Source organism: Xyrauchen texanus, chromosome 2 (genome assembly GCF_025860055.1).
Source record: "Xyrauchen texanus isolate HMW12.3.18 chromosome 2, RBS_HiC_50CHRs, whole genome shotgun sequence".
Taxonomy (NCBI): domain Eukaryota; kingdom Metazoa; phylum Chordata; class Actinopteri; order Cypriniformes; family Catostomidae; genus Xyrauchen; species Xyrauchen texanus.
In genome coordinates this window covers 24,208,747-24,228,990 of record NC_068277.1, presented here as the reverse complement: position 1 = coordinate 24,228,990, position 20,244 = coordinate 24,208,747, and the positions used below count along the sequence as shown (strand labels likewise).

At 37.1% G+C, this 20,244-nt stretch overlaps 1 protein-coding gene across 2 annotated transcripts in view; it reads right to left on the bottom strand.

Moving 5' to 3' along the window:
- Window positions 1–20,244, bottom strand: part of LOC127662042 (myotubularin-like) — a 41,339-nt gene that overhangs the window by 18,226 nt on the left and 2,869 nt on the right. The window contains exons 2-5 of one of the 2 annotated variants that reach the window (XM_052153026.1): window positions 11,172–11,260; window positions 2,120–2,192; window positions 490–584; window positions 11–121 (exon numbers count right to left, since the gene is read on the bottom strand). In XM_052153026.1, coding sequence (XP_052008986.1) covers window positions 11–121; window positions 490–584; window positions 2,120–2,192; window positions 11,172–11,234 — 342 coding nt within the window. In that variant the 5' untranslated portion in view covers window positions 11,235–11,260. The remainder of the gene's footprint in view (window positions 1–10; window positions 122–489; window positions 585–2,119; window positions 2,193–11,171; window positions 11,261–20,244) is intronic. The other variant, XM_052153027.1, reaches the window with a different exon arrangement.

Below are 20,244 nucleotides of genomic sequence, written 5' to 3'. Positions count from 1 at the left end.
GGATTGGTACCTTGCAGGTGATGTCAAGCCCGTAAGAGTTCTCTCCTCGACTGGTGGCTCCACCCATCTTCTCTACGCGACTTATGACACCTAAGGGAATGTTCAGAGTAACTGGTGTCTCCTTGAGAGAGAGAGAGACAGAGGACAAAATATCAACAACCTAATTATAAAACATTATAAAAACCACAGAACTGACACTTTTCATTCCATTCATCAAATCTACAAAACAGATATCAGTAGAATCTCTAGATGGTACATTTCAATATTTAGCACATTTCAATAAACTTGGCCAAATTGTGCACCTCCAGCTTTTTGCCAAGTTGACAGACCATAGCAACAGATGGGTAAGGTGAAATACAGAGAGAAAGGAAAATTATTACCATTTCTGTCTTGAGTCTGTGTGAAGACATGCTCTCATTCTGAGGCATGAGAACATGTTTTGCATTTACTGACATTAAAGTAAAAAGTGTTTATGAAAGTTTCACTCACTGTTTCAGTGCACTTGAAGCAGAGTCTGTAGTTGGTGATGAACACCTTTCCTTTGAGCGCACCATTAAATGGGCATATGTAGATGATTTCCTTGTCTGAGAAATTAGAGAATTAGACAAATAAACACAAGGTTATAAAACCAAAAGAGAGATCCATCCATTAATTTCCCTTTTAAATTTTAGGCTTAAAGGAATATTCCGGGTTAAACTCAATCGACAGCATGTGGCATAATGTTGATTACCACAAAAAATTATTTCGACTCATTTGCCTTTTCTTATTTAAAAAAAATACAATAAAAAATAGGTTACAGTGAGGCACATACAATGGAAGTAAATGGGGCCAATTTTTGGAGGGTTAAAAGACAGAAATGTGCACTTGCATTAAATCTTCTGTTAAAACTCATGCATTATTTGAGATGGGCCATTTCTAATAAAATGAATAGGAGAAATTGAAACACCCAATGGTCAACAGAGGTACAAAAGAAAGTTCCACGTAACAGGTAAAAGAGCCAATTTTAGATTGAACACATTTTAGATACAAACATCACCTGTCAATCAACTCGAGAACGCACATGTGCATTAGCTATACAAACCAGAAAAATTGTGTTTTTAGCATAATCTGAGGTAAAGAAGCACCATTTATGATTCTACAGTTGTCGGACTTTTCTGCTGATTTGAAATATGTTCTTTGATCATAATCTCGACCAACCATTTTAGAGATTTCGGTCTTTCACCATTCAAGTACATAGGAGCTGCACTTGTATGCCACTTGTTTACATAGAAAAATAGCTGAAAAATGTTCCAAAGATGGCTGCCGAGTGGACTGACTTGCTAAAAAGACTTTGATTTGAGCTGGAAAGTCATTTTAAGGTCTGTTAACATTACATCGTCATGGTAATGAAGTTGTAAAATTGGCTACAACTTGACACGAATAGGTTAGCAAGTGATTTTATCGCACTAAAATCACATTAACACACATATTATTTACGTCTTGTGGTTATACTTTTGAAATAGTGAGAATTTTAATGTTTACAGATTGGGCCCTTTCACTTCCATTGTAAGTGCCACACGGGAACTCAGATTTTTGCTTTTTTTAAAGAAAGGGTGGGGCAAGTAAAAATATATATTATTTTGGTAATCATTATTATGGAATTATCATTACATATGCTGGCAATTGATCTTAGCTTGAACCTGAATTACTAATTAAAAACTTTGATGTGAACACACTAAATGTGCACTGGGCCTTTTAAAAAAAATGTACACCTAAAGAAATTAATAGTATTCTTGAAAAATATAATTCAATTGATTTTACACTCACATGAGAAGATTCATTTTATCTTCAAATTTTTATTGGAAATCCGTATTGACCAAATTGCCTTAAGGACCAGAGCTTTCTGCATTTGATTGCAATGTAATGGAATAATCTTCCTCTTCAAATGTATTTAATTCAACTACATATTGCTGAATAAAATAAGAACTAGAACTGTGAGTATAAGGATTGTCAAATAATAAAAAAGTGGAATAAGTACTGTATAACCTTATATTTAAAAATATACTAAGGATAACCAAACGGATTACTGAGATAACACACATTAACTCATATTCAATAAAACACAAACACACTCACTCACCAATCACTCTTTCTTCTCCGGGCAGTAAGGCAACATCTGCCAGTGGCTCCATCTTCAGGCTTTCCCTGGACGCCTGTCAAAACATGCAGGAATTGGGTTGACTTGGGTACACACTAGGGCTGCACGATTTGGGGAAAATGTCATATTGCGATTATTGAGTTTAATATTGCGATATGCGATATAATAAACAAATGGAATAATGAGTCAACTTGCTTGGTTATCAAGGAAAATGCACAAATAGATTACTGATAATGCTGAAATGTGTATTTCTCAACTCAAACATACAAACTAGCAACAAAAACAACTATAAATGCACAGTTTTTCAAATTAAAAGAATATTATTACAAAATTAAATAATATCTTTGCCTTAGTGCAAACTTGTTATTTTCTCAATATTACACCTAAATAAAATAGAACAATAAATAAGAACATACAAATTTTCATGAAAATAAGATTGTCCAAACAAACAGGAACATTTAAGCAAGATGTAAATAGGGTGACCACCTGGCTATTGCTCTGTTGCAGGTCAGCAGAACTGATTTTGCGGGACAATGCGGGACACGAGGGAGAGATAACTTACTATTATTGTACTAGGTGAATAAATATTGATTTTATATTAGATATATTTTTGCAGTGATGTTAAATGTTAATGACGGCGCTGACAGGCGCTGTGAACGTCACTCATTTTGGCACAAGGTCTATGATACAAAACTAATTTTAACAGCACAGACCTACTCAATGTAAATATAATGAAGTGAAAATAATAATCTAATCGTTACAAAGCACATTTCCAAATAAGCACATCAATTCCATTAGGAAAGACTAGAATGATTAAATGCGATCTTACTGGATTTAGTGCATCTTGAATTAAACTAATTTTGTCTGATCTGGCTGCTTCGAGTAGGGCCTTCTCATTCATTACGTGTCTGAGGAACTCTTGGCAGGTGTAGCTGTAGTTCACTTTCACCAGGAGTTCACTTTTTTTGAGGTCCACAGATGCTCAGTTCCTTGTTTCTGTCCACGCAGCGGTCATCACAGAAAACACCCTCTCCACGAACGCGTTGGTGACAGGAATGCTCAAAGCCAAAGATATCAGAGCTGTCATGTTTGGGGCACTGAAATGCTTCAGCAGAGCTGTCTGTAAAATGGACATACACTGCACTCTTTTTTAGGGTCACCTGTAACAGGTTTTAACCATGAATACATTTTCTCCCGTTCTTTATTATACGAACAATGACACTTTTGCTTCTTGGGAGCTCCGGATAGATCCATTTATCTGTTGCCGTTTTTTTTTTCCACCAGTGTTTTCCCGCTCTGGCAAGAAAAACAGCTGCGCTGCGCATGTTCAGTGTTTTCTTAATAACTTTTTTTTTTTTTAAGTGATTTTGTCATTTAAAGGACGATGAAATAAAATGATGCCGAAATAATAATAATAATAATAAATAATACAGACAAAGTTTAAATGCGGGACACTGCTTATGACTTGCGGGACCAAAGCTTCCAATTTCGGGACTGGTCACCCTAGATGAGACATGTAATTTGTATAAACTCTTTTGAAAAGGAAACTGGATATTAAATTGTGGTTCACTCGATCAAACCACTAAAACTGTTGTTGTTGTTGTGTGTGTGTTTTTTTTTTTTTTAAATGACCAACTGATATTTCCAAATCATCTTTCTAAAAAGTTCTACTTATTGCTGATACCTCTTTGTCCAGTGTGTGGACAATTTTCTGAAATCCCACTTTGCTAATGGTGCATCATGTCTCTTGCCAAGCAGTGCATTATGGAGTCAGTGATTTCTTTATATCTCTGTGAAGACTTGTCATATGGCGTGACACTCACAAACACATCTGCAATTGTGTTTTTGTTTTGTTTGGCTTACATGTTGTTGTCTCTTTACTAATCTTTACTAAGCTTTCATCATCATGCATTCATCATACTTTTCTCTGTGCTGTTGCAGGTGATGATATAAATTTGTCGTGTTGCCACGTGATGTAGCAACTTTCATTTTCCAAATTTATCACAGTACCTCTCTCTGCTCAGTGTCGGTTATCTTAAAGCTAAAATATCGCCATATAACCAGGGTTTTTTCTGGCTCAAAATGAGGCAGAGGTGGTTCCATGCTGATCAAAAAAGTGATGATAAAAACACGTAAACATTGGCTTTGTACACTACTAATGACATGGCAACTGAATACTAGTGTTAATTTTGTCAGCTGTTTTTTTATTTAGTCTTAGTCTTAACTAAAAAGGACATTTGACACAGTATTTTTATCATATTTAGTCAACCTTATCCTATTTTAAGTCTGTTTTTTTTTATGTAGTTTCAGTCAATGAAAACTGTTGACATTTCAGTAACATTTAGTCATATTGACATTTTAGTAACTGAACACTATAAACATTTTAGCCATAAGAGTATTATTGATAAGCATTTGTCAAACTTGTCTATCCAAAACCAATATATATATATATATATATATATATATATATATATATATATATATATATATATATATATATAAAAACACACAGATTTTATTGTTGTTGTCATTTTAGTGTTATTTTTCACATAAGATAAGATCTATCATGATGATGACGTTGCGAGTTGCAGACAGTGGGGAGTGAGAGACGAGCGTCTCCGTGTTAGATTGTGCATCAGCCAGTGGAACTTTAAATCTCTCCCGGTCTCGACACAAGCTCAGACTAGGTCTCTTCTGCGACTGGTTGAAGCAGCTGTGACCGCACAGAGAATGACAGTTTTGGAGTTTGTGTTTATTTACATGGCACACTCCCGTATTATATGAACTTTAATTAAGGATGAAACAAAGATATATCGCCAAGCTGTGATCTGTGTTTCTGTGTTATTTTTTCTTGCCACCAGTTCAGTGTCGGTCTGCTCGGCGTCCATCTTCACCTGATGTCCACGCTACACACCGGAAACTCACATGACCACACGTGCCAGCTCTCAGAGAGAATGGACTGTCATGTCCACACATGCACTTGTTTATTTAATAAAATCGCAGCATTTTGCCATCATATAATCGCAGAGGCTGACAACGTGATTGCGATTGCGATATGATTAATCATGCAGCACTAGTACACACTAACCACCCCTCACACATAATAATCTCTCCAATAAAAAAAAGATCAGAATTATTTTCTACACTACTCACAACATAAATACACTACAAACCATTGCAAAGGGATTGACCAGTCCACATTAATATTCAATGGCATCTGATCAAAGAAAACATTTCTGTAAAAAATGAGAGTGAAAGAAGCAATGGAAGAGGAAGTAGTAAAAAGAGGTAAAGATCAAGTGGTAAGATTACAAACATTACCACAAATAAAGTTAAAAAAGTTAAAACTTAAAAAATAAAACCAATGTTTTCACATTGGTTTTATTTTTTTATGTTTTAACTTTTTAATGATGTACAAAGCCTGATGAAATGCAGCCACACTTTTGATCTTTTCTACATCTTTTACATCTATGGGGTTTGAGACACATACACACTACCTCCTCACATGTGAGCTGGACGTCTGGACATAAACTAGTGTTTTTCCTTGATGCCTAAACACAGCAAATCACTAGCACTTTCAGATTTGAGCACATCTAGCATGCTACATGCTTATCACTGACGTTGACGAGATTAACCCATTAGGTTAAAAAACAACAATTTTTCGATACTCGATTGTTTAGAGATAATTCGGTTGGTGCCTAAAATGTATTGAACTCAAAACCCAGCCCTAGCGAGTGAAGGAAAAATTCTTCTTTCACCCTCAGTCTATGAGCACCAACCAGATGCTCGTGTGTGTTTGTCAGTATGCAATTGTGTGGTCAGGGATCCTGATTGTCTTTCCCTGAGCTGTTTTCCTACTGTCAGTTGAAGTTTAGTGAACTGGAATGCAAGCTAAGAGTGCCATTCACAGCATGTAGTAATTTATTCTGTTGCCCCCTTTGTTGCTGTTCTATGTTTTGCACGCTGCATACCAGTGGGCAGAGTGAAGCAAATGCTTCTGGGTAAGGGTCTGGCCCTCTCTTGAGATGACAAATGGAGCAGCCACACACAAACACACACTCTGGGTGATAGCTAGAGAATTAACCTGGCTAACACACATAAGCAGCAGCTGGGTAAACAGAAGTGGAGAGAAATAAAACAGGAGACTAGTAAGAGGATTAAAAGGCTGTTTAAGAGGGCCTGGGTAGCTCAGTGACTAAAGACGCTGACTACCACACCTGGAGTCATGAGTTTGAATCCTGGGCATGCTGAGTGACTCTACCCAGGTCTCCTAAGCGAACAAATTGGCCCGATTGCTAGGGTAGGTAGAGTCACGTTGGGATAAACTCCTCGTGGTCGCTATAATGTTGTTCCCCATGCGCTATGTCTCCGCGGTAACACGCTCAACAAGCCAAGTGATAACATGCATGGATTGACGTCTCAGGCATGGAGGCAACTGAGATTCGTCCTCTGCCACCCGGCATGAGGCGAGTCACTATGCCACCATGAGGACTTAAGAGTACATGCGGAATTCGACATTCCAAATTGAAAACAAAAGTCTGTTTAAGACCTCTTAAGTTGGCAAACCACAACCTGGCAATCCAGAAGCAAATGACAGGTAGTGACAAACAGACAACAAATCTATAACAAATACCAGCGATCGCAAGAAAAAAAATATAGGGTGTGTCCTCGTTAAACTCACAAAAAATCTGTTTTTCAGACATTCTACTTTTTTGTTTGGAATGCCTAATTCCCACTATTAGTAGGTCCTCGTGGTGGCACGGTTACCTCAATCCAGGTGGCGGAGGACAAGTCTCAGTTGCCTCCACTTCTGGGACAGTCAACCTGATTACGTGGCTCATCATGCTACCCTCAGCGATCCACACACAACTTAACCACACGCCCCATCGAGAGCAAGAACCACTTATCATGATCACAAGGCGGTTACCCAATGTGACTCTACCCTTCCTAACAACCGGGCCAATTTGAGACCTGGCTGGAGTCACTCAGCACACCCTGGATTCAAACTCGTGACTCCAGAGGTGGCAGTCAGCATCAATACTCTCATTTGAAATTTTACATGTCAGTTCCAACCATTTCTAAAATATTAAATATACACATGTGAAAAGTCTGGAAAGGGCTTAAACAGTACATCATAGATGTTCCAATTAAGCCCACTTTTTGATTAATATAAATAAAAATATTATTGTTTACAATTAGTAAAACATATCCAACATGACTGGTAAACATAATTATGTAATATACATCAGAAGGAAAACATACATTTTTTTAAATGTCTGCAATCCCAGTTGTGAACACAGAAAAATTATTCATTGAGAAAGTGACTAATTCAAACTGCAAACCTGAGCTCCTGAATTTACACCAACAGTTATTTTCGGGTATTTCATGAAAAGAGTCATTTTTTCAAGACTCTCACGCACTGGGTTTGTTGTTGCGTGTGGTGCAACGAGCTCATGCACCTGCCATTGCCTGTACTAAAGAGAATCAAAAAGCAGTTGCAGTGCACATCAGAATTTTCACTAAGAAATTAGTGTCTGGGAATGACAACATTTATTTTGCACTGTAAACACGATGAACACTGCATAATAATGCACCATAGGCTGATAATGACACAAAGTCAAATGAACATTAAATGTTTGTTCATTATAGCTGCTTTTTCAAATATATTTTTTTTATGGCCTTCATGGAATTAGTGTCTAATTAAAAAAAAAAAACATTCAACAAAAGGGGCAAAACATAACAGCTAAACTGCTATTTGCCACATATATTTCATTTATATTTATATTTATATATATAAATATATATATATAAAAGAAATTGTTAGGTTATGTCATATAATTTCCAAGGCTGAAACAATTAATCTACGCTATCGAAACATTTCATGCAGCACTGCAGCTCGACTGAGGAGAGGAAGAAAATACAGCTCACAGTCCAGATGCACACTAAACTTTCCAAAAAGCTTCAGGTGATGTAGATCGCAAAGTAAGAGAGAATTCTACAAAAATAAAAGAAATACAGAAGCACTTTCATTGTGGAATAAGCAGGGCCAGAGCTACCACTCACGTGTCGAGCATTTTTAAAGGAACACCCCGGCGTTACATCTTTAATGCTGTTATATTTAATGCGTTATAGATTTATATAAGTTCAAATAATAAGGAAGCAGGTCACTATAAATTCCGAAACTGGCATTTCACTGTGCGGTCCGTGCCTCTTCTATGAGTTGCGCGAAGTGTCCCAATCTAAGGGGGAAGAGATTGAAACTGCACCGGCTGATGCACACTCTGTCGCAGTGCCGCTAGTCCCTTGAGCTCACGTGCTTGCTACAGCTAGATTATAACATGATGGCTTGCAATTTATTGACTCATAATATATGTGTCACTGTGCATTGTGCAAGAAAATTGGCAATACCCAGCTTTATTAATAAGAGAGTTTGTTTTTTTGTGAGTTAAAGATGGACTGAATAGAACAAAAAGGTGAGGGTAATCTTTGCCCCATTATACACTGCAACAAAATAAGTTTTTGATTTGTTTGTTTTTTTGGGCTTGTTTTCCAGTATAAATATCTAAAACTCCTTTAAAACAACGTGCATTTACTTTAGCAGCAATACAGCAGAAGAAAATTTGTTATCTGAGAATGTTGAATATAATATAAAAAATGAACATTTTATAATATCCCAAAAAAAAAAAAAAAAAGATGCCTTCACCTGAGAAGCAGCATATAAGATATTTAGACTTGCTTTTAGAGAATAGATCTCAAATACACAGTTGAAGTCAGAAGTTTAGATACACCTTAGCCAAATACATTTAAACTCAGTTTTTCACAATTCCTGACATCCTGTCTTAGGTCATTTGGGATCACTATATTTTAAGAATGTGAAATATCAGAATAATAGTAGAGAGAACTTTGTTATACTTTGTATGTATTTGGTAGTTATACAGAGTGAAATACAAAAAAAAAAAAATTTAAAGAGAGCATGGTAAACATGCTTTGGCAGTACACCGCATTATGAAGCCAATCCATTGACCAGGCCATGTGGTCTGTTCACAGCATCAAAAAACTCTTTCCATTTCAAAATAAAGGGTAATTGATGTCAGACTAATTTTTCAATACATGCACAGACCAAACATTAATCTTTTAAATGTAGGTAAATTGTGCATAGTAAGTAAAAAAGATGATTGTTATGGTAATTGTATTAATCGTCTATTTATTCACAACATCTCTCCTCAATCTAAGCATTGTTATTAAGCTTTACACAGAGATAAGGATAATGTCCTTGTAAATTGAAGGTGCAAAGTAAATCAAAGCAGAGCTTGTATAGTCAGAACAATCAAGAAGCAAATTGCGTCTTCTGCCTTCGGACATCAACATCAGCACAACGAATAATGCACATCTAATCTGCACTAAATTCAATGAGTAAAGAAAGTACAAAATACACATGGCTATAAAGACTTCCATGTTGTAGTGCCTGTTGTATGCATCTTGCTGTTGAGTAACTAGTTATTTGACTTCTTCGACGCGCTACTATGGACAACTGGAAAACATATAGGTCACTTCCTCGGTTGACGTCCTTCTTTCAGCTATTCGATTATGCATGGTGTCACGTATACTTGGACAGAGTGATGAAGACTGTAGCATGACTATGCAAAAACCTGTGGTAGCTTGATTTTAACTGCCCATGTAAACATACTCAATGTCATTAAAAAAAAAGAAAGAAAGAAAGATACTGAGTGCAAACACTGAGGTCAAAGAGACAAACAGAGGCAATCACAGAGACAGATGGATGGTCCTCTCTACAAAATCTTTCTAGCTGTCCTTGAGGACCCAGGGAAAATGGATGGTCGGGTTCTGCCAGGTGTTACATTTCCACAAACATATGTATAGAACAGCAGTCTCCTGGCTCAAGCCCCAGTGGCGTGCCAACTCCCTGTCTGCCCGGCATCCCCACTGCCCACTGATGTTTAATGTGCCAAGCCAGCCAGTGCATACATATGTATGTTTGCAGGCAGGGAGGAGGCACACTGCTTTTTATGGAAATAATCTAATGCTTTTTAACACACAAGTTCCCATTTCCATTAAGCATATTTTTTTACATTTACCAACAAGAAATATGCACAAATGTAAATGGTCTGCACTTATAAAGTGTCTTTTTAACTTTAACGGTATTCAAAGTGCTTTACACTGTGACTCATTCACACACATTCATACACCAATAGTGGCAGAGCTGCCATGCAAGGCACTAGCCTGCCATTAGGAGCAACTTGGGGTTCAGTGTCTTGCCCAAGGACACTTCGGCATCTGGAGTCGTGTGGGCTGGGAATCGAACCACCAACCCAGCGATTAGTGGCCGACTTGCTCTAATACCTGAGCCACCGCCGCCAAAACTTCTAAGGTGAGTTTTCTCTTTCATGCCAACTCCTGTCATGGCAGAACAGCAGTTTGTAGAGAATAAGGTAGTAAGTCTATATAATTATAACAACTTACCTGAATAATTAAACATGCAGTTTAATGGAACAGATTATGAAGGTAACTCTATTGCCCTCTTGAGACTGCCACAGTAACACAAGAATGCAGGTTAAGCATGTTCAACCGGACCATGCATTGGCAATGCGTTGGTCTGGTTGAATTCTATAGCATCTATATGTCTGCTCGATACTATAGGAAAGGATAGCAAAGGGCAGCTCTATTGATACCAGTGAAGTGCATTATTTATTATGGAGCAGTGGTGGCTCAGTGGTTGAGGCTCAGGGTTACTGACCAGAAGGTCGGGGGTTCAAGCCCCAGCAAGTGCCTTGAGCAAGGTTGCTCTGGAGGGATTGTCCCTGTAATAAGTGCACTGTAAGTCGCTTTGGATAAAAGTGTCTGCCAAATGCATAAATGTAAATGTTATTAATGCAGAAAACAAAAGTCTAACCCTCCAGCTTTAAGGATTGAACACTTACAGGATAATGTAGCAGAGAGATTTTTTTTAAAAATTCTGTTATAGTTAGGACAAGAGCATGGGGGGCAACACACAAATACAGCAGGCTTCACTCACATTTTGGCTGGAACTGTTCCTCAGAGGACTGGAGTTGTAAGGTCCTATAGGAGCTGAGGCCATCACTGGGTCTGCTTCTTCCACCACTACTAAAAGAGTGAGACATTTATTTTATTTCAATATTTTTTATGGGGTTCATGCATTTTAATAATAAGACATCAGAAAGATGACAGGGAAGTGAAGTGAGAAAGTGAGAGAACAATGCAGGTCAAATTTGAACCTGGTTCCCATGAGAATCCCCAAAAGCCCTTATATGTCATGAGCACTAGGGCTGTGTTCAAAATACTGATATGACTATATATTGTCACGTTCTCATTGCTGATGTGCGAATCAATTCAGCTACGTCAGTATCGATATTATGCAGCACTTTGAAAGTTCGAGTGTAGCCTATAATGTCTGTTTTAATCACCTGAACATTAGTTGACCACCACATGTAAATTGGATGAGACTCATGCTACCGCCAGCAAAATTAAAACCTGCATTTGGGCTTTTTGCCTAAAACCGGCAGTTGGGTGTATGACATGACTCGCACGGTGTCCAAATACTGCAAAACTAAAGTACTGTGTAACATGACGAACCTCAATCTTCCAGTACTTATGTCAAGAAAAGGCAGCCGATATGTGCTTCTTTTACTTTCAAACAGGGTATAAAATTAACCAAAAGGCAGGTACAGTTTGAACAAATTCAGGTAATTTAGCTAATCTATCCACTGATCTGTAGGTTTCAGACCCATTTACTGCTTATTCAGAAAATATAAATTTGCATTTTGAAGCTAAAATAATTAAGTTCATTTAGTTGTTAAAAGTTGCAGGAAATTTGATTAGGTGATTGTTCAAAATATTGAATATCAGGAATCTATCATATGTAAACCCTGATATTACACCGCATAATTTATTTTCTTTAATAACTGTGCACAACGCATGTACACATTGATTGATGGTCCTTATACGGAGACAGAAAGTTTCTCCACTTGGTGCAGGTTGCCAGCTTGAACAGGGCCATGACGATCCGCTTTTGGTTCGGAACCGGTGCCAACCTACGATAGGTGCAACATCAGGACCAATATTACAGTCCTATCAGAAGGGCAAAGTTCTGTTCCCTTTTGCAAATCTTCAACTCTTCTGATTGCTTTTATTTGTGAAATTAAAATGCTAGTAAACTGGCTAATTTCAATAAATTGTCTCAACACTCTCCCCATTTTATCAAAAATTAGGGACATCTGGGAGGCGAATTAGCGATAAACACACATTTCTGAATGGAAACGGCTTTAGGGCAGATTTATTTTGCGCTAAACCAAAACCTATGCGAAAGTGTTTTTTTAGGCATGACGTCATCACGCACACCCTTTTTATAGATAAAAGGCCTTTTGAATGGAAACGGGCAGAAGGCGGCATATTTAGCTTTTTTTTCTCGCATTTTCACTTTGTCGGTAAGAGAATAGCACAAAAGGTGGATGGAAACTAGGCTAATGAAATGTACATAACTATATATGTCTGACAAACGTCTTTGTCTGCTGCACTGCATCTTGTTGTTCCAGTGTATTTTCTACATTATTATAGGCTGTTATAAAATTATCTGTTACAAAATGTACAAAAGATTGCATAATCATAATATAATGTAATATTAGTAAGCACGCACCACTTTTTTTTAGTTAGTGTCTTAACTGTGTATTTTCAAATCGCGGTTGGCTTAATAGGACACGCCATTATCATCATGTTTTTTAATATGCATGTAATATTGAAGTTCGGTTTTGGTCTGCAGTTCAGATGCTGCATTCTGTTCCATTTAGCTGAGCTCTGTCTAGCTGTTTGAAACACTCGTCTGCTGTATTTGCGCTGCTTCTGCACGTTGAGTCCAATGCCACAAGCCTGGTGTGTGTGTGTCTCCTCCTGTGGGGAAAGCCATGACCCTCCGTACTGTTGTTGTGATGATTCATGAAGCATTCCATTAAACTCAGAGAGTCGAAATTTCCACCTTTCAACTGGGGAAAGTGCAAAGGAATGACACATTATGTCAGACTTCTAACTTGGAAACGTGTGTGGAAATCTTCAACTCCCATTTCGTTGATGCAGGTTTGTGTTACAACATGCAATCATTTTGGCACCCAGGGCAGGGAGGTTTGCTGTCAGTGACATTCACTTTTATTAAATAATAATCATTTACAAGTCAAAGTTCTGAAATTAAAGGATAATAAAACGTGTTTAGCAAACATTTTGCAGATGTAATCAATCTCAAAATTTAAAATAAGCTCCCACTTGACACGTTTGTGTTTAGTTGTCAGGTAAATGTCACTGAATTTTGAATTAAGTGAAAAGTCATATCATGCATGATCACCATCGTTTTCATGATTGATCATTGTTGCCACGTCAAAGTACCAGAGTACTCGTTCCTATCTCTGGTTTAAATCACGGCATTTTACTGTACATGAATTGTGAATAGCCTTTATACTGCAAACTGAATCTGATAAAGCTGGCTGTAAAAATCGAAGTGGCTGGTAAAAGTAAAAATCAAAAAAGTAAAGTTTTGTACCCTGCTCTCAACCGAAGTGTGGAAAATGCCAAAGATCTGCAGTGGAGGCATCACATACGATGGTGAAATGGACCAATAATATTAAGAAAACACAATTGCAGGTTAATATATCTTTTCACTTAGCACAGAATATTTTGCACTGCCAATAACCTGTGACCCTTCCTATGGCCTAAAATATATTATATATATTGTGATCTGAATGGCACAAAATGAACATATACTGTTTACTATAAACAACTGTTATATTAATTTATGCGCAGGAGCAATTCATTTCAAAACTAAAAATGTTGGCCTCTGTATTGTGACGTTGTTGGTGATACCCAGCTCTAATTTGCACATTAACTAAATACTGTGTGTGCCACAGCGCCAACAATCATGACATTTCTTTGGTCATTTAATGAACCCTGATAACCTTAAGTTTCTGTTTCTTCATAGAAGACAAGATTTTTGGAGGAAAGTATGACAGATGTGTCAACCAGTGGAAGTGAGAGAAATTATAAACCAAACAGTTTTGATCAGTAGCATCAAAATGAGCAATTAACACACCATGGTGACACCACAGCTGTGTGACACAAGCTTCCGGTTTACAACTCACTGGATTATATTGATTTTGATCATATATATTTGGTCAAAAGAATATATATCAAAATAAATAACATGGTACTGCCACGTTTTTTTGTCCTTGGAGAACCATGTAAATAGATGAATACGATAACCATAATTCGATCATCTGATGCATCACTGTTTGATACTACCTAGAAGTGGGCCCATACTGGTTTTTGCCGATAACAATAATCAAGGAGGTGGAAAAGGCAGATAATTCAATTAATCTGCAGATAGTTTAAAAAAAATCTATTTATAGAATGAAACAATTCTTAGTCTTTTCTTACTATGACTGGAACAGATGTTGAAGCAACAAGAGTCAAAAATGAATAAAATCACAAAAGCATTTTAGTGTGCAACCAAGATCCCAACAATAACCAGAAAATTTAGATTTGGTGCATAACGCTGAACTTTTCACTATAAACACGCTTGAAATACACCAGGGACTTGGCTCCATTACATTGCTCTATATGTATGTATTTAACCAAATTACTGTTTTTATAGTCTATATATATATTATTATAATTTGTTTTCACCAGGTGAAGAGTTCTGTATATACATTAGGCCTATCACGATAATTACTATATCGACTTATCACACGATATATGGGCATGACCTCAATATTTTTTGACGTGATATATTGCCCATTGTGTTTACATAAAAATGTATGCCACCAACATTTTAGCCAATCGCACTGCTTCTGTCTTCTCGTCTGCTCTCTGTGTCAGATGAGGGGCTCAGACAGCTCCTCCACACCCACACACACACACACACACACACACACACACACACACACACACACACACTCACACACACACGCAAAGAGAAGACATTACTTGAGGCGTATTTAGTGATTTCCTGAAGACTACAGCCAGTTTGGAAGAATAAGTCCAAACGGACTTGGTTTAAAATCCATAATCCGCAGCTCCGGTGTTGGAACATTTAGGCTTTAAGCCAATTAACGTGAACGTGCAGATATGTCGACTTTGTTTAAAAACATTGGCAGCGAAAAAAGTGGCAATACAACTCAGTGTTTGACATTAACGCTTGTTTCGGGACAAGTAGATTTTTTTCTAGGGCAAGTCAAAGTGAATTTTACTTGCTCAGCCGGACAAGTTGCCTAATTGAAACCTTAATAATGATAATAACATGTTTCTAGAGAGGACATGTTAAGTGTGAAGGTGTGGGGTTGTTGATAATTTTCATATGTTGATAAATCTTCAATCTTGATAAAATTTCACCATTATGTTATCTGCCAATGACCAACATATAATTTTAAATACACAGGGTAATTTCTCAGGATTCGTTAGAATTTGTATCCATGTTGTTAACATTAAACAGCCATTTTACTGCTAATTTTAAAAACACAACAGCAAAAAAAAAATAAATAAATAAAAAAAAATATATATATATATATATATATATATATATATATATATATATATATATATATTATACTATATATATATTTCTGGACAAGACACTTTTTTACTCTGACAAGTATATGACCAATTTACTTGCCCGAAGGATAAGCACATCAAAGAGCTGGGATGAATATACTTAAGAATGAAATTTGAATTGCTCTTTATTTGCAAGTGTCCCTGCATTTCCCTGAAAAAATTTAAATGGTGTAATTGCATTATTATGCTATTAAATTATCATTAAATCTGTGGTATGAAATTGTCTTAAAATGACAATAAAATTATTTATTGCAATTCTTCTGGGACAATATATTGTCCAACAAAAATAGTTATCGTGACAGGCCTAATTAGGCATATATACAGTTTAAGCACGCACGCACAAATGAACGCAGGATAAGTACATCAGAGTGTCTAGTTTGAGACTAGCGCCTCACGTCCTCAGCTGACAGCTTCATTGAATTCTACCTGCTCAATGCAAGTTTCAGTACACCAGAGAAGACTCAGTGGTGCAGGCCTTTTAGGAAGAATTGCAAGCATAGCATAGACTTTCTCACTTTAATGAAAATAGAAAAATGATCCATTCAGACTTTTACATTTTCAAAAGTGTCTCTCTGGAGATATCCCTGAACCCCCATACAGCATCATTCCTCAGTCACAAGGGCTTATATGCCCCCATACTTGGATATCTGTATATAAAGAAATATATATATATATCTGTGTCTGGGCCCCCCGCGCAGTTTTGTAAATACTATTTAGACCATTTAGGATTCTGTTTTCTCTTCTTTTTTTGGAAATTAAAAAAAAATATGCAATGTGCAAATGTGATTGAATATCGTGATAAATATCGATATCGAATGATATGAAAAAGAATATCGTGATAATATTTTTTGTCATATCGCCCAGCCCTAGCTGCATGTGGAGGATTTTTTGATGAGAACTCTTTAGTTAAAGTTTTATTTTTTTTCCAAATTGTAATATAGTAATTTTTCACATTACTAATGTCCTGACTATTTATTGTGATCAGTTGAATGCCACTTTGGTGAATAAATTCCATAAAAATTCCTAAATCTTCCCATAAGAGCAAAATCTGTACATTATATTTGGCTGCCAGTCCATAAGTATATATATATATATATATATATATATAAAAACTGATATTTCAGCCTACCTCTAGTACTACCACCGTACTTTCAGGTCATCATAATCCCCACCACAGCCAAGAACAAATAATGTGATACAGAAACAATGCTTCTGTGATAGAACTATTCATGTTTATGAAAAAAAATTCATTAGGGGAACTGTTGTATCTCAGGGCTCCAGACTGCGACTAAAATGGTTTATTTGGTTAAATGGTTTATAAACAAAAATAATTGATTGCGACAATTTCAAATCTAGTTGCCACTGGCAACAGTCGGGTTGTGTGCATTCATATGCGGTTTTGTCAGATATCACCTTGTGAGTTATCGAATACATCTTTAGAGAGCACACCACCATGCGATTATCTAATCAGCCAATCGTGTGAATGCAGTGCAGTGAATAAAATAATGCAGATACGGGTCAGGAGTTTCAGTTAATGTACACATCAACCATCAGAATGGAGAAAAAATGTGATCTTAGTGATTTGACCCATGGCATGATTGTTGGTGCCAGACGAGTTGTTTTGAGTATTTCTGTAACTGCTGATCTCCAGGAATTTTCACACACAACAGTCTGTAGAATTTACTCAGAATGATGCCAAAAACAAAAACATCCAGTGAGCAGCAGTTCTGTGGATGGAAACAGCTTGTTGATGAGAGAGGTCAACAGAGAATGGCTAGACTGGTTCGAACTGACAAAGTCTTCAGTAACTCAGATAACCGCACTGTACAATTGTGGTGAGAAGAATATAATTTCAGAATACTATTCAGAGATGCGGATTGGCGCTGTTTTGGTGGCACGAGGGCGACCTACATAATATTAGGCAGGTGGTTTTAATGTTTTGGCTGATCGGTGTGTGTGTGTGTATATATATATATATATATTAGTGCTTCCGGAAAGTATTCACAGCGATTCACTTTTTCCACATTTTGTTATGTTAAAGCCTTATTCCAAAATGGATTAAATTCATTATTTTCCTCAAAATTCTCATTTTCAGATCTCTCCAGAGATGTTCAAGCAGGTTCAAGCAGGTTCAAGTCTGGGCTCTGGCTGGGCCACTCAAGGACATTCACAGAGCTGTCCCATAGCCACTCCTTTGTTATCTTGGCTGTATGCTTAGGGTCGTTTTCCTGTTAGAAGATGAACCTTAGACCCAGTCTGCGGTCCAAAGCGCTCTGGAGCAGGTTTTCATCAAGTATGTCTCTGTACATTGCAGCATTCATCTTTCCCTCGATCCTGACTAATCTCCCAGTTCCTGCCACTGAAAAACATCCCCACAGCACGATGCTGCCACCACCATGCTTCATTGTAGGGATGGTATTGGTCAGGTGATGAGCGGTGCCTGGTTTCCTCCAGATATGACACTTGCCATTCAGGCCAAAGAGTTCAATTTTTGTTTCATCAGATTAGAGAATTTTGTTTCTCATGATTTGAGAGTCCTTCAGGTGCCTTTTGGCAAACTCCAGGTGGGCTGTCATGTGCCTTTTACTGAGGAGTGGCTTCCATCTGTACACCATCATACAAGCCTGATTGGTGGAGTGCTGCAGAGATGGTTGTTCTCCTGGAAGGTTATCCTCTCTCCACAGAGAAATGGTGGAGCTCTGTCAGAGTGACCATCAGGTTCTTGGTCACCTCCCTGACTAAGTCCCTTCTCCCTGATTGCTCAGTTTGTCCGCATGGCCAGCTCTAGGAAGAGTCCTGGTGGATCCAAACTTCCATTTACGGATGATGGAGGACATTGTGCTCATTGGGACCTTCAATGCTGCAGAATTGTTTCTGTAGCCTTCCCCAGATCTGTGCCTTGATACAATCCTGTCTCGGCGGTCTACAGACAATTCCTTGGACTTCGTGGCTTGATTTGTGCTCTGACATGCACTGCTAACCATGGGACATTATATAGACAGGTGTGTGCCTTTCCAAATCATGTCCAATCAACTGAATTTACCACAGGTGGACTCCAATCAAGTTGTTTTTTTATTTTTAATACATTTGCAAAGATTTCAAACAAACTTCTTTCACATTGTCATTATAGGGTATTGTTTGTAGAATTTTGAGGAAAATAATGAATTTAATCAATTTGGAATAAGGCTGTGACATAACAAAATGTGGAAAAAGTGAAGCGCTGTGAATACTCTGGATGCACTGTAATATATATATATATATGAGATCCAGCTTTTTACACTTAGGACAATTGAGGGACTCCTACACAACTATTACACAAGGTGCAAACATTAATTAAAGCTCAAGAAGGCAACACTACAATATGCATGCTTAATGGAAATATCTGCTCATGTAGATTCTGAAGGGCAGTACTAAATAATTATAAAACAAATCTCTTATATTTGTATAAATTATGAAAGGGGTGTGAACATTGAAGAGACAAAAGGGGAATGGAAACTTCTCAACAATATATACTGTTTATTAAACCTCAGATTAATGGGTTATCGGCCGTCTTCCTTTTCTTCTGCTTTCTATCTAAATCAAGCAATTGTATGATTTCACAACTAAAATCAATTAGCTTGGCTCCATAATGTTTCAGATAACGAGCCAATGGCTCATAAGTAGGGCTGGGCGATATCTTGAATATTAACGATATAATAGAGATAATTTTGCTGACGATGTAAAATTGACCAACATCGAGATGATTTTAATGTGCTTTCATATGCCCATTAAGTTTTGCAGAGACGGACTTATCTTCAAATGGAACCATTTATTTTTAAGTATTACGGCTGTATCTTAATGGCATCTTTTTATTAATGAAGGCCAGTATCACTGATATTTTATTTAGTATACTAAATTTTAGGGTTATAAAATAGTCCGCAATGCATAAATTATAAATTAAATTCGATTAATCCTTATTAAAGCTACAAGCGTTCTTTAGTCAAAGAGTAGTTAGTAGTTTTCTCTGTTCCCTTTGTTCTTTGGTTAACTTTACTGACAGACAGAATTAGTGGCTACTGTCACTTTAAGATCTACAGCTGGTGACAGGATCTCACGCGTCTCATTCTCTCACTACTCTTTACTTCCATTTAAGATTTTATTTAACTCATTTAAAGTTAATAATGATTGATTCTTGTGAGGATACTCGACAAAACGGACATTTTGGCATAAATGTGTGTGTTCGTTCAAGCGCGAAAGAGAATTCGATACTGGTTCGCGACTTTTTGTGCCTCGTGTGTGTGTGTGTGTGTGTGTGTGTGTGTGTGTGTGTGTGTGTGTGTGTGTGTGAGCGTGTATTTATCACTTTGTGGGGACCAAATGTCCCCATAAGGATAGTAAAACCTGAAATTTTTGACCTTGTGGGGACATTTTGTCGGTCCCCATGAGGAAAACAGCTTATAAATCATACTAAATTATGTTTTTTGAAAATGTAAAAATGCAGA